The 16,152-nt window shown below is 42.5% G+C and overlaps 1 protein-coding gene across 5 annotated transcripts in view; it reads right to left on the bottom strand.

The window, feature by feature from the left end:
- Positions 1-16,152, bottom strand: part of fam131ab (family with sequence similarity 131 member Ab) — a 23,962-nt gene that overhangs the window by 1,968 nt on the left and 5,842 nt on the right. For 4 of the 5 annotated variants that reach the window (XM_019861616.1, XM_019861614.1, XM_019861615.1 and 1 more), the window contains exons 2-4: positions 8,329-8,422; positions 7,194-7,376; positions 1,357-1,488 (exon numbers count right to left, since the gene is read on the bottom strand). In XM_019861616.1, the coding sequence (XP_019717175.1) occupies positions 1,357-1,488; positions 7,194-7,376; positions 8,329-8,398 (385 nt within the window). In that variant the 5' untranslated portion in view covers positions 8,399-8,422. Of the gene's footprint in view, positions 1-1,356; positions 1,489-7,193; positions 7,377-8,328; positions 8,423-15,398; positions 15,539-16,152 lie in introns of all 5 variants that reach the window. The other variant, XM_019861613.1, reaches the window with a different exon arrangement.

The raw sequence follows: 16,152 nt of genomic DNA, 5'->3' as shown, positions 1-16,152 counted from the left end.
TATATATGTGTGTACATACATATATTAAATGTAGCTTATTTACCCCTACGAAGGCAATGATTACTGACTTCTGAGTGACTCCACAACATGCTGCACTAGTCGCCAGCCGAAGCTCTTTGCTAACGCGCTGTTGCAAAAGCATCACTGAGTGTACCTCATCCCTCACCCAAAGTCAGCTGGAATAGGCTCCTGCACACCAGCAACCCTGGTGAGGACACGTGATATAGAAATGGATGAATGGAGGGATGGATAATTTGATGAATAGAAGTAGAGGGCTTTTGATGTTCTCATCCCTGTAGCTTAAATTTCTTTTGTATTAGCATGAATAGGGGCCCGGTGGTCGACTGGTTAGCGTGTCGGCCTCCCAGTGCAGAGGTGCAAGGTTTGGCCTTGCTCTGTGGAGTTTGCATATTCTCCCCGTGCCTGGATGGGTTTTCTATGGGTATTCCAGTTTCCTCCCGCATTCCATAAACATGCATGGCAGGCTGATCGAACACTCTAAATTGTCCCTAGGTGAGATTGTGAGCGTGAATGGTTGTTCGTCTCTGTGTGCCCTGCGATTGGCTGGCAACCAGTTCTGCGTGTCCCCCGCTTACTGCCCGAAGACGGCTGGGATGGGCTCCAGCACGCCCCGCGACCATCGTGAGGATACGCGGATCAGATGGATAGATGGATGGATTAGCATGTATAATGAGAAATATGCTTTTGCAAAATGTTGTCGTATAACTGTTAGGTGCTACCTAGTAATCCTTGTGACTCTCTTTTCAAATCAGCTATGACAGTGACTTGATTTCATGCAGACTTGATCAATGAAACAAAGAAATAAGTTTGTGGCCTTTGCCAAAGGCGAAAAAGGCACAAATTTCTTGAGGAAGAGACATGGGCAACACAGAGCTGGCTGTTATGACCTGCAGTTTGTGGCGAAATGTAATCAAAATGAAAGAGCTGCCAAAATATGCACACACACACACACACACACACACACACACACACACACACACACACACACACACACACACACACACACACACACACACACAAAGCAGTTCACAAAGATTTGATTCCGACTGTCCTCATCAATGTCCATCCTGCTCTCTTTGCGAAGCGTCCTGTGTCCCACTGCCCCACTTTTCATCTGCCTGCAACATTATTTTGCTGCTTTGCGTAATTGGATATCCTCTTGCATTTTTAATACGATTTCCTTGCCTGCAGAGGCAGTGTGTCACACGATGGACATGCATATCCGAATGTGCGTGTGTGTGCGTGTTATACAGACATGGGTGTGCGTGTTTGTGTGTGTGTGTGTGTGTGTGTGTGTGTGTGTGTGTGTGTGTGTGTGTGTGTGTGTGTGTATACCTGTGCTCTGTGTTGCAGGCTCGTTGGCGGGCAGAAAATCTTCATCGTATGAGTCATCGTTGGAATCGTCACCATCAATCGACGACCAGGCCCTCAGTTTAGCCTCGGCAATTGCGAACTGTTCTGCGACACCTGCAAACACACAACCACATGTAAATCACCTCCACACACAAGTAAACACATAGTTGCCATGGAAACACCCGTGTCTCATGTCACGCAGCTCTTTTTGACTGGCTGGAGCAAAGTGCAGTGATTGTAAATCGAACGGGTTTTGGCAATATTCCCATCGCATATATATATATATATATATATATGTGCATTCCCGGCTCCGGCCTCCCTGTGTGGAGTTTGCATGTTCCCCCCCAGGCCTGCGTGTGTTTTCTCCAGGTTCTCTGGTTTCCTCCCACATTCCAAAAACATGCATGTCAGGCTGATTGAACACTCTAAATTGTCCCTAGGTGTGAATGTGTGCGGGGATGGTTGTTCGTCTCTGTGTGGACTGCGATTGGCTGGCAACTGGTTCAGGGTGTCCCCCCGCCTACTGCCCGAAGACAGCTAGGATGGATGGAGATAGATAGATAGATAGATATGTGCGTGGATGTGGATGTTACATTATGAGTATCTTTGCAGCTTCAATGACATGTGTATAAGATGCCACTGGAGGCAGAAAAAAAAAATGTTGGTGGTACCCGAATTACTGAAGGAGTCGTATAAGTTTCACCAAGTGCAAGAGAGAAGTACTGTAGAACAAGAGAGGGTCACTGTGGGTGCATGTAAAGTCTCTCGCTAGAGGCTAAAAGTGCTGGTACTGTTGCGAACCAGCATTGTATAAAGCACTGTGTTTCGAAATAGATTAGGCTGATGTTAGTGTGTTAGAGTAGACGTGTTCAGGAGCAAATCTTCTTCCCTCATGCAATTTTACTCTTCTGTCAGCTACAACAATCCCCTTCACGGTGAGCCTTTTCTAGTTGTCTCTCAGACTAAAACCAGTCTCTTGCGTTGCCTTTTGTTTCATTGCTTTGTGCTTCGCATCTCCCCGACTGTCCTTGTCTCTTTATCACAGGTTTAAATATCCTGGTTTCGCCGTACCATCATGCTCTGCTCCGGTCCTTCCTCGTTAAATTTGTTGTCATTCCACGTCCCGTCAGTCCGCCATGTCTGCTGAGATTCTACTCGCATCCACACATCACCCGATCTGTCAATAAATCAGCACGATCTGCACCTCATTTCGTTTGTACTGCCGCGTCAAAACGTACCAGCCTGCTGCCTCGGTTCTCAATTATTTCTGCATTCTTCCAAAAAGCTTCAGATTTTTTTCCACCTTTCCCCTCATTCCTCTTGCATCCACAGAGAGACAACCTCTCCCCAAACTTTTTGATTTTATCTGTGTCCAAGGGCTGCGTTTGAGTTTGTCTCCAATTTTGATTCATGTCCACTGTCTTGATCCTCTGCTCTGTCTCCGTGTCTTTAGAATTCTCCCTTTTTGTAATAAAATGCAAATAACCTTATGAGACAGTTTTAGCTGCATACACCGTCTGTGTCAGGGGTGTTATTATTAGGATGTGGGCTGGGGGAGGGTGGTGGTACTCAGACCATCAGGTCCGGCAGATGGTGCTTTTTTTTTTTTTGTTTCTGTCATTCCCTTTTTCTCTCTTTCTGCATACACCAGAGCAGGAAATGACTTTTGGGGATTCAAAAGCACCACAGTCGTGGGTGTGAATAGGATTGTCGAGGGTGGCATCCAACGAGCTCTGTCACCGCTGCCTTGTGAAGGATTATGAGAGCGGCGCACAAAAGATAGTTACAATAGTTACAATACGATGACAAAATTCAAAACATTCCTTGAAGAAAGTTGTAATTTTACAATAACAATGTAATTTTATGAGGGGGGGGGAAAAGTCAATATTTTGGGAGAATATAGTTTTATACATTGATTTTTTTTTTTTTTTATTCCAACAACTGTAATTATAGGACAGCGGTATAACTTTTTTGGAGGTTCTGAACCCCACAAGTTTTAAACGTGAATTCACCAAATCCTTTTTCAAATTCAAAACAGGCAGCCCGGTAGGCCAGTGCGTCAACCTCACAGTGCGGAGGTCGCAGGTTCAATCCCGACTCTGGCCTTCCTGTGTGGAGTTTGCATGTTCTTCCCTGGGCCTGCGTGGGTTTTCTCCGGGTACTCTGGTTTCCTCCCACATTCCAAAAACATGCATGGCAGGCTGATTGAGCACTCCAAATTGTCCCTCGTATAAGTGTGAGCGCGGATTGTTGTTCGTCTCTGTGTTCCCTGTGATTGGCTGGCAGGGAGTCCACCCGCCTACTGCCCGAAGACAACCGCGATCGGCTCCAGCACCCCCTGTGACCCTTGTGAGGATAAAGCGGATCAGAAAATGGATGGATGGATGGAAATTCAAAACATGGGGGTAAATATTCTATCAGTTCATATAATGAAAACGTTTCACAACTACAGTTATCTCAAGGCACTTTACACAATCTACATAAAACAGGTGAACCCCACATGGGCAAGCACCTGGGGAAAAAAAAAATCTCAAACAGATGCCAGGTTCTTTGACAAAACCATCTGCCTCACGCATCTTCTTTGGCTGAAAGCGAGATTAGAGGGGCCTTCATAGAGACAAATTCAGAAATGCGTGGCTTCATCTTGGCATGTGTTTGATGTCATTTTTACCCAAAAAAAAGCCTGTTCCATTTCTTTCTCTTCTAAATTGCAAAGGGAATTGGAACAGATTTTTAAAGTATCTCAGCGGCTTTTCTTCGCCATACGGGGGTGCAACATGATTTGGTGAATCCAGTTATTATGGCCAAGCAATGTGGCATGATCAGCTGCAGCCAAGAGTGAAGCGGCGCTTTCCGTAAACCTGTGAATCATACGAGTGGGTTAAATGGAAACGCACGCACGCACACACACTCACACACACACACACACACACACACACACACACACACACACACACACACACACACACGCACACACACACACACACGCACACACACACGCACACACGCACTCACGGTTTAATCAAAGAGGAGAGAGGTGCCACGCCAATCTGCAGACGCAGCACACATTTGTACTTTCACAGATTAGCTCTCTCGCTCTCTTTCTTGTGCCACGGCCGTTGAGGCAGAAAAACACACACAAACACACTTGGTCAAACAGCCGTTGCCACATACCGTACACACTGTTACATAAACATGCAATGTGAAGAGGATTAACTGCAAAAAGTCTGTATGTGTGTGTACTGTATGCATGTGTGTGTCCCAAGAAACTCTCAGTTCTTAGTCCGCCTACAGCAAACACTGCTTCAGTCGTGTTTTCCATTTCACACAAACATGCTCACTGACATTTGCACAGTGTGTCCTGCCACCCACGGCGACACCATCACCAGGCTACAAGTGGACTGTTGACAAGATAACAGGACTCAGCAGCTCCGGTTTTATGCTCATCTGCATGACTCGATTTTTAACAGCATCCAAACAATTGTTGAGCGCACTCCCCAAAGAGTCGTTTGAGGCCTATAAACCACCATTACAAAACATTACGTTTTTGTTTTCTACTGCATAATCGCCTCATTGGGGTGGGGTGGGCATGTTTGCCACCGTACAGTTACGTCAAACATTAAATTGTAATGGTTGATTTTTGGCGTTCAATCAATGTATTCCACAAACCTATGATGAAATCTGTGTTTGCTGTACAGGCATTTTAAAGTCAAATTTTAAGATTCTTAACTGCCTTCCAAGTGTTATCAGGTTACAAGGTGCATGAAAGGGTTAATATTAAGACAAAAAGAAATTAAGACAGAGAAAATTGACGTGTTAACAGCTTGCATGCAACTAGTTGGGTCTCTGCAATGCCTAGCCACCAGTCCATCCATCCATCATCTATACAGTGGTACCTCGGCTTACGAAGTTAATTGGTTCTGTAAGAAATTTCTTAACTAGAAAATGTTGTAAGTAGAGACGCATTTTCCATGTAAATGCCCTAATTCGTTCCGAGCCCCCCAAAATTTATAAATGTTTTATAAAGCATAAAAATGCATCAAAATAGGTAACAAATACATGTTACAATTAGATTATTGGACAATAAATAAGAGTTCTGCATAATGTAAAAAACAAAGAATAGAGTGAAGAATTAAAATGATGGGCGGAGCACCCCATACTGTATTTTTACCATTGGTGTCTTGACATTTCTTTCGTAACAAGAGGCAATATTTTCCTGTTTCGCAACTTGAAAATTTCGTATGAAGAGACGTTCGTAAGCAGAGGTACCACTGTACAGTTTATCCTCAGGAGGGGTTTCCAGGTGTGCTGGAGCCTTGCCCAGCAGACTTTAGGCAGGGTACCCTCTGGACTGCTCACTAGCCAATCACATGACACATATAGACAAACAACCATTAACGCTTACATTCAACTCGATGGACAATTTAGAGTTTTCCATCCATCCATTTTCTAATCCGCTTGTCCTCACAAGGGTCGCGGGGCATGCTGCAGCCTATCCCAGCTGTCTTCGGGCAATAGGCGGGGGACACCCTGAATTGGTTGCCAGCCAATCGCAGGGCACACATAAACGAACAGCCATCCGCGCTCATACGCACCCCACAATTTGGAGTGTTCCATTAACCTGCCACGCATGTTTTTGGAATGTGGGAGAAAACCCACACAAGCACGGGGAGCACATGCAAACTCCACACATTAAGGCCCGAGCTGGAATGTAACCCTGCATCTCCGCACTGTTCGGCCGACGCGCTAACCAGTCGACCACCGGGCCGCCCTTTTTCAATTCACTTAAAAAGCTTGATTTCATAATGTCGAAGGAAACAGGGATACCCTGAGAAAATGTGTCATTTTATACTTTCCGGATGGGCAGAAACTCCAGAGGCCCAACTATTTGAGAAAGAAACAGTTAAAAAAAATCTTGTGAATTGTAAGACTGAAGAAGAGAGGGGAAAAAAAGGGAACAAAAAGACATGTAGAAAGCGCTCCGTCATGGTGGCACGCGTCACAAGCAAAATCTTACCGAGCAAATTAACCTTGAGAGTCTGCATTGCAGGGAGAAAGCGAGCGGAGACGAGGTGAAAAACGGATGTTAGGATGAGATAAATAAATAGGGGGGCTGCAAGAGATGTCAGAGTGTTAAAAGAAGGATTGGCGATAATGAATTCAGCTCGAAGTAAACCAAGGGAAAATAAAAGAAAGAAAATAAGTACCGTCACGGAAATGAATGTCATTGAGTTTTACTGATAACGTCTGACATTACGCACAGGAATAATAGGTCTTGTTGTTATCTTGTTTCTACTTGTTGTGCTTGGATGACAATATCGAACTCACACAAGCCTGATAGTTTGTGGGTTTTTTTATTTTTTTATTTTTGATGATGAAATGACTCTGCAACTTTGGACAACACAAGCTTGCACACTGCTAACCGCTTACAGTCAAGCAGATGCTGTTCATGGAAAGGGTTGCATGATGGATTAGTGCTCATGGAGTTACAGTATACTAAAGAGTCGGGCAGGATCTATAATCCTGCTATGGTTCAGTTTGAAATCTCACACATGGAATGTGTTGTTCCCCGCTGGGATTTAAAACTAGGCAATGGTAATTATGTTCTTAGCACAGCCTTTGGAGACAGATTCCATTTCAATCTTACTGGTGAACTCAAACATACTGTCCCTTAGGATACTAATGTAGTACCTGTTCTAAAGGCCAATATGCCATTGCATGCCATTGAGATCCTTTTGAAAATCTCAGTCATGCTGTATTCATATTTAAAAAGGGGGATGGAGACATAGCAATGTGCGCAACCTCAAACAAGATCATACCTGCAGCAAAACGGGCCTCCTGCTCTCCCTCGGTGAGATCGGAATAAGAATTAAAGTCTGATTCCAGGGCCGTGGGCGTTTCCAGTGGTTTACACCATCCCTTCCACTCGATGAGGTGGGCTACTCTGCCCTGTGCCATGGCGGTGGGCTTTGTCACATGGTCCTTCACTACCTGGGAAATACCTGTGAGACAAATTTTAAAGCTTATGTTACTGCATTACGACTTCTTTTACCCTTTTGGGGACAGCGGCTACTACAGCGGACAGCTTTTCATGTTATCAGGTTACAGGGTGCATGAAAGGGTTAGCATCAGAACACAAACGCGTGAAGATGAAGTACCGTATTGGCCCGAATATAAGACGGTGTTTTTTGCATTGAAATAAGACTGAAAAAGTGGGGGTCGTCTTATATTTGGCATCTAGACATTATACCCATTCACGACGCTAGATGGCGCCAGATATCATTGAAGCGAATGCTGAACTTGACTCCCCAGGCCAAAGTGAACCCCTGTCACGAAGAATAAAAATAAAAATAGCGGTAGCACGAAGAAGAAAAATAAAAAATAGCGATAAGAAGGAAAAGAGAAAAAAATAGTAGAAGAGATAACAGAAAATTGAGAAACCTAGTGACAATCTGGAGAAAAGTGGGTCGAAGATCGGCCAGGTTAACCGGCAGCTGAGGAGAAGTTATGATGTTATTTACATTTCAAAAACCAGAAGCCATTCATTTACGAAAGTGATTGCACTTTAGATTTGAATGAGGAAAAATAACATGCTTTTTCTCTCAAATATATTGTTATAATCATTTGTTTCAGATGTACTGTAATTATTTTCTGTCTAAAAATTAATTTGGTGTTCAAAAAGTCTTTTTTCAAACTTGAGTCTTGAAAAAGAGGGGGTCGTCTTATAATCAGGGCCGTCTTATATTCGGGCCAATACGCTAGAACCTCAGAATTAAAATGGTTTTAAAGGTTGTACAATTTGTAAATCCTCCCAAATTTGGGTGGCAAAAGAAAGAAGTTGTGGGTCAAACCTTTGTGTGAGAGGTCAAAACAGACATCAGGATAATGAACAAAATGATGATGTTAGGCCTTTTATGTTCCGCCTGCGTGTCTGTTTGTGTCCACTGAACTCACCGTGCAGGGAGGATCGTGCCAACGCTGCAATCTCTTGAATGGTCAAAGCTCGCCTTGATTTGGGTAACATTTCAGTGGTGTCATCAACATTCACCTGGAAGGATGAGAAAACAGCGTGACTCCGAAGGGGAGGAGAAGAGTCAGTCATTCAACTCAGTGTGAATGTTCCACAGTCGACTGCTCCCTGTGATGACTCGGAAGGAAACACAGTTTCACTCTTTGTCTCTTCCATTTGAAGGCAAGCGATCACACCGAGGTTTCCAGACATAAGGGTCATTCCAAAACTGGAAAACATTTTCTGTCATGGACTTGTGCAAATTCTAATTGTCATGAGACAAAATGTGACAGTGGCTGTCGAAAAAACTGATTGGAAAATAGCTCTTGATCACCCCCTAAAAATGTTTTATTTTTTTCTTTTGGTACCTCTTGATGACCAACTTCCATGCCAAATTCTGTTTAAAAGATAAAACAAGTTATAAAATGGAAACATTTTCAGCTGGGTTTCTTTTTATTCAGATGTCTGCGTTGTATTGTTGCTCTGAAGTTGTGTCTCTCAATATTCCGGTACACATATTAAAACCTTCTTCGCCAGCTGGACTAAGTGAAAAAAATGTTTTTTTTTTTTTTTTTTTTTTAATGTTTCCTTTGTTGCTCAAGATATAGATGATGGACATTCATCAAATATAAAAGTCACATTTAATAATCGATGCAACTAAAGATGTGAGTGGGCCATAATTTTTCCAATGAGATGAAATTACCGTTAAAAAAAATACTGGTACTTCCAAAAAAAAATTATACACTTTGTTTTGTTGACAGCCCAAGAGATTTATTTGACTCCGGAATGAGCCAGCAGAGAAAGGTGAACTCTCAAAGTCCACAAAGAGAGTATCGGGTGGTGACAAGATCAATCAACTGTCACTCATTCAACCGGCATTCACGTGAGGACCAGGCACATCAACACGAAAGACCACACGCGCAGCTGACTGACTGTACTGATACCCAATATGGGTCACAACACTTGTCTGATCGAATGGTTTGAGCTGGATATGTTCATCTCAACAGGTGCAGATTGGGTCGGCACACACGAATAAACAGTTGCCTGCAGCTGGTATCCCACTGAGCGGCGAGGTTAGCGGGGGTACGATTTTTCGTCAGTGTTTGTTCAAGGTTGCAAACAAATGCAAAGATGTTTGCCAACTGAACATTTTATGATCTAGATTACAGAGGTGCCCATTACGTCGATCGCAATCGACCGGGAGATCGCGGACTGGTCCCAAGTCGATCGCGAGGGGTGTCGAGGAGAAAAAACAAACAAACAACCATTTGTGTGTCTTTGTGCATGTTAGTAATATATTTTTGGGTGTTAATGTACACCCTAATCATCCTATCAGTCTCATTTTTACAAAAAGTATTTAAAAAATAAAATAAAATAAAGCGGGTAAATCTTTAACCTGCGGTGGCGCGTGACCTGCGTCACCGGAAGTTGTTAGCGCTCAGCAGTCTGCAATTGCAGCTTGTGATGTCTTTTATCATTATTCTCATTCAGAGTTTGTTTCATGTACAATTCACCGAGGACACGGGCAAAGAACAGGAATCTTGAAGGCCGAGGGAAGCACTTTAAAACGTTATGTGTGAGCTACGATAGTTAACAGGCTGCAAAAGTTGCAACTGATCAAAGTCTCATCGCAAACCCAGCAGTAGAACACAGAAGGAATACATGAACACACACACACACACACACACACACACACACACACACACACACACACACACACACATGCATACATTTATTTATTGATATCAGACACAAATATCTTCTTCACTGTTCCGATCTGATTTTGAGTCTTGTTCTTTTGCTGTTGGTGCAACTGATTTGCCCAGATCCACATCTGCTTAGTTGCCCCAAGAGTCCCTTTAAACCCTCTCTTCTGGATATTGTTACTTGTATTTTGGCATGGATAAAAAAGGCAATGAGCCTTGTGCAATCTCTCCAGGCCCACAAATGTTTTACGTTTATGTTCCGCTTTCATTTATCCTTTGGCTTTTAAGCCCTACTGTAAAAATGAGCAGACCGAAGGAAAGTGGACAGTGAGCGCCGAGTGTTTGGCTCGACCTACATTGTGTGAGCAGACATTCAGCGTCACGAATATCAACAAAGCCCGTCACAGATCCAAGTTAACGGAGCAACTCTTCAGCTCTGATCTTGAGAATTTCCACAACAAAACTAACACCAGACTTTGATGCACTGACAAAAAAGGGAGACCAACTCCACTGAAATTGGTGAATGTTTCTACCGTTGTGTCACTCTAGACCAGGGGTACCCACATTTTTTCAGCATGTAAACTACTTGTGAAATGCCCAAATGACCTACCAACTTTATCCTAAAATATACTTGAAATATATTCTCGATATGTACAATATATATTGGTGGACCTGAAATAACTGCATGGACCCAGATAGCACGACACAACTAGCATACCGTTTTGTCCTTGCTCTACTCTGATGACTGGCGCTCAATAGAATCTCCCAGGCGATGGAGAAGCTGGTGATCGTGCGCCAATCACGTTGAGCCGAGCCACATTCACGTCAGTCCCTTGAGGGAGGGGTACTGCCATGGTTCTGTTTGTGACCAACAGGTGGCACTGTAGGGCTCCGCCTGCAGCTGCACACCTGTTGGTCATTGTGTCATGAGTTGTTTGTTTTAAAGGACTCCCGGCACGATCACTCAATGTCGGGTCACTGTTTCTGTCATTGTCTCTGTCATGGTTTCTATTGTTTTTTCTGTTACTGTTAGTTTTTTGCTTCAGCCAAGGTTTTTGTTTGTTACTTTGGATTCTTTTTGTTTTCATGACTTTCTTTGTTTTAGATTTAGTTTCCTCAGTGTTTTGTTAATGCAATTTGTCTAGTTTACCCTGCTCCTCCTTCCTGTCTGCTTTTTGGGGTCCTCCACCACCACGCAACGTGACAGGAACGGTACTTGTATTTTTTTATCAGTGGCCGCAAAATGCGTTGTCATTACTCAGTGTGGAGAAGATAAGATATGCAAAGAATAACCAAACCAAAGACCCTTCACACATGGACGTGTCCTCCATAAGCATTGACATGACGGTTCCACTAATTGCAACAACATGTCAGGCAACAAGGCAGACAAAAAAACGAGAGCAAATGTGTCTGTCAGTCGGGTCCTGTAAGAGGAAGAAGCAGGGGGATCCCAAGGTTGAGACGGCATCAACGGCAGCCTGGAGGTCTGATAAGCCTCTTGTGCCACAGTGGAACTCACAGATCAGACAGAGGATCATCTAAAGGAGATGTGTCATACACCCCGAGGAGATGTTGTGCTCCTTTTTGATTAGCAAAACAAACTCTGGCTTTCCGTGATCTATCCACAGATAATCAGATTGTTGTCCAGAAAAAAACATTGATGGTGAAAATAAAAAAAAAAAAGGAACACATTTCAGCATTAGCATTGAGGGCCGGGGATGACTCCAGTCTGATTCGCTTGTTTGTTTACGTTCCTGCCAATTTCAAATTTTATATGTAATACAGAGTATGATTTTGAGATGTATCAAATTTTTCCTCAAACATGGGCAGCCACAAGGAACTTACAGTTCAGAAATCTTTTTCCTCTATGAATGAATATGAAAATACTGTAGTTTAATTCTGTCCCAGCCACACACACACACACACGCACACACACACACACACACACACACACACACACACACACACACACACACACACACACACAAACAAATCATGCTTTTAGTCACAGATTCAACTTCTTCTACTTGCTCATACAACTGCCAAGGTGTGCAAGACATTTTACAATGCAACGGGGACTAATGATCGCTTAGAAAAGAGGTGAAAAAAAATTAAATAAAATAAACCGCTCAGTGAAACGAAACACTGTAACAAATAGCAACATTTTTACCAGAAGTCATGCGGATATTCGTTTCTCCGTGATCCAGTGGATCTGCCATTTGAATTGGCCTGACTGTGACACATTAATGGATAAAAAGGCAATTAAAACAAAACAACACAAAAAAAAACCTAGCCATATTCTCATGGCGTCATCTTTACTCCCCTTGCTGCATATCCTAGATTGTTAAAAGGCAACTTCAAAACCCTGCCAACAAGCATAGTAAAGATGACAAGACAAAGTCAAGGCTACACAAGGTCTTCTTGTTCAGTGAAATGTAGAATGAGTCATTGTTCTGTCTTTTTTTTTCTTTTTTTTTGATGCACACTGGGCCACAATTGCATGAAAAACACACATTCATCAAGCTGTTTTGGTGCTCTTCTTGCAAAACAATATTCAAAACAATATTAATTTGAACTAAAACGAGTCTGAGTGAGATTCCATTTTGAGTCCTACACACACACACACACACACACACACACACACACACAAAAAGCATTCCTAATTACGCTGAACGGCTGGTGAGTCAATCCACTGGTTAACATTTTTAGACTAACGGAGTAAGTGAGCACATGGTTGCGTTATATGATGAATATTTGAACAGTTGGATGGTTTGATTTATTATGTAATTATCTGGTAAGGATTGTGTGAGAAAAATCATCTCTGCTTCACAAGGCAAATGACTGTGTCTTTTGGCTTTGATGAAGCAAATCTCGCGGCTTAGTATATTAGTTGAAATTGCTTTTGTCCTTGAGCAAGATACTGACACCCCCCGAGTTGCTCCTGATGCTGCGTCACCAGTAGGTAAATGAGGACACAGTGTGAAGCGCTTTGAGTACCCGAGGTAGAAAAGCGCATTGACCATTTACCATCCAATGGACCAAAATCGCATTACGCCACCTGCACACAGAGTTTGACCAAATTTGCAGATTGGCCAGCACTGAACAAGCTCGAAAATGACGATGCAGATGAGTCAGGGCGAGGCAACCCCATGCGCTGGAATGCCCAGAGAGGCGTAACACGGCCCCAAATACTGTAGACGAGACTTACGCTGGCACGAAAGTCAAGTGATGCCCCTTTCAACGCTGAGCGCACAAGTGAGATTCAACCGAAATAAGGCTGCTAGAGTTCATTTCAAGTGTGTTATATTCATTTGGAACTCAGTCATGTCTCTTCTCTCTCTTTTTTTTCAAGGTTCAAGATAGTGTGTGGAGTGTACTGAAGTGAAAGATGCTACATAAGAGTACAATCGTTTGCACATTTGCAATTGACTGAACATGGACGTTATTGTTGAACTCTATTCAGTGTTTTTGTCAATATACAGTATATATTTGTTGTAAATAGAGTTTTTGACATTTTTCTGTATATATGCACTGTCTTGCATTGAAGGAGCTTTGCCCAATAAATTATACTGGAACATATTTGTCAACTATGGCATTCTTTTGTGAAGAGGTTAAAAAGAATCAGAATCTGGCAAGACCCAGATTGATACATGAATCCCTCAAATTAGGTCTCCCTTAGTAGCAATCTGGAACTGCTCCAATGTGATATGCTAGGCATAGGCGGGACATTCTGTACAATAATTTGAGCTGATTGGATGAATCGGAAAGTGCACGCCTACCAAGACTTTTGTTTTGACCAATCCTGGCAGCGGATGAACATGTCATCAAATGTTTTGACCAATTGAGCACTGTTATGTCAATAAGTGGCACAGATGGAATCCATGGGGTTGAGTGGTAATTGTCGTTTTTGCAATGTAAATATGCGGGAAAAGGGCATGCATCTTAAATAACACAATGTTGATTTTTTTTTTTTTTTCATCAACTGATTTTGGAGGATTCATGGGGTTTTGTGAACTCACACCTCATTCATTTACCCAACTAAATTGAGGTTACAATATTTTCCGGACTATAAATAGCAGGTTTTTTTTCATAGTTTGGCCGGGGGTGAATTTGACTTATATGTGTGAAATTACTGACACATTATTATGTAATTTCACATGTTATTTTCACATTAAACTGCAAAAGAGGGCACTCTAGGCTTGTGTTGATGAGTAGACAACGAGTCTGATGTAAGCGACATAGAAGAGGAAGTGCCGCATCTTCGACCTTCAGAGTTGGTGGAGTTGACACCGATGATGAAGATTTCATTAGATTTCATGATTTGGAGTGACACTGATGGTTTGGTCAACTTGTTAGCATGTTCTTTATGCTCTAGTTATCTGAATCTTCTTCTTCTTCTTTCGGCTCGTCCCTTTTCAGGGGGCGCCACAGCGAGTCACTAATTCCCATCCGTCCCTGAAAACCGCCCTGTCAACTCGCATGTCCGTCTTGGCAAAAGTTTTATGCCGGATGCCCTTCCTGACGCAACCCTCCCCATTTCTCCGGGCTTGGGACCGGCACCGGGGAACAGTGTACCCCCAGGGGAGGGCACTGCTCCCCAGCGGCTGGGTTGCTCTAGTTATCTGAATAACTCTTAATATATAACGTGAACATACCAGGCACGTTCTCCGTTCGTGGTTTATGTGTCATGCAACGTTGGCATATCGTACACTTATTCCGCCTGTTGTTCTCTATTTTTATTTTGGTTTTTAATTGCCTTTCAAGATGACATGTCTGTTCTTGGTGTTGGATTTTATCCCCAAAAATGTCCCCAAAGAATGCGACTTGTACTCCAGTGTGATTTACATATTTCTTTTTTCTTCTTTATTATGCATTTTATGGCCGATGCGATTTATATTCCAAAGCAATTTATTAATCTGGAAAATACGATACTAAATTTAGGGACAATAAATGCCTCAACATTGACAAGTATTGTGTTTTTTTGTTGTTGTTTTTTTTAGTTTTTTTAGTTCATGCATCATCTGGTAGTGTATTGCAATGTAATGTAGTGTTTACTTAATTTTGTCTAGTTTACTTCGACTTTGCAACCAGTCCAGGGTGTACCCTGCCTCTCCTCCAAATTTTCTGTGCCACGAATGAGAACGAGTGTTATAAAAATTGGATGGATGGATGGAACTTGGGCTTCTAAATGATAAAATAATTGCGCTTGTTGTTTGCAGACAATTGTGTGTGTGTTTTAACTTACTTGACTAGACTGCTTTTAAAACAGACCCATGTGACATAGTGTAAGAAAGGAGAGTTTGGGGCACCTGGCTGAAGTCCAGTGCACCCAAAGGTGCTGTCAAAATCAGTCTGCGCACCAGGCGGGTTTGCGCGCTCCCCAATAGCGCAAGGTCAGACAGGGAGCTCGACGGGCTCCAGTCCACGCGTAAGGTACCATCAACCGCCACTGTCAGAAGGAAGAGAGTCCAAAGACATTAAAACTCACAGTATTGCAACAAGATATTGTTTTGAAGTTACCATGGTCATTGTAGAAATGAAATTCATTTTCAGCTGCTTCTACATACAACTGTGCAGAAGTCTTAGGCCACCGTTTCATGTTATAAAGTGTGGAGATCATTCAATAGACAATTGAAAGACGAGGCCAAATTGTTGACAAAAGCAAAACCAAAATGATGAAGCGCGTGTTCATTAGCAAGTAGATTATTTCCCAGTTCACGGAGGGCTTGAAACACCTTTATGATTCAGGGTGCGGACTGTTCAAAGTTTGAGGAATATCTCCTGACCCTTGTCTGCATTAAAGTTTACAACTAGTATTGCACGATTTATTGCACATCATGCATTTAATATTTTGCCTTCTGATTCCTCTTAATTTTTGTATATGTTATCTCATTTTCAAAATTTGTGTCTTTTCTAAATGCTTTTTGTCTTTTATCAAAATGATTGTACAAGATTCAGGAAACATAAACCTACCTTACCTAATCGCCATTAAAAAAAAAAAAAAAAAAAAAAGGAATCCTCCTAAAAGGTATTTTTAACATCGGTTTTATATATATATATATA

Source organism: Hippocampus comes, unplaced genomic scaffold (assembly GCF_001891065.2).
Source record: "Hippocampus comes isolate QL1 unplaced genomic scaffold, H_comes_QL1_v1.1 scaffold122, whole genome shotgun sequence".
Classification (NCBI taxonomy): domain Eukaryota; kingdom Metazoa; phylum Chordata; class Actinopteri; order Syngnathiformes; family Syngnathidae; genus Hippocampus; species Hippocampus comes.
The sequence above is the reverse complement of the archived record's forward strand: the minus strand, read 5'-3'. Positions and strand labels throughout refer to the sequence as shown.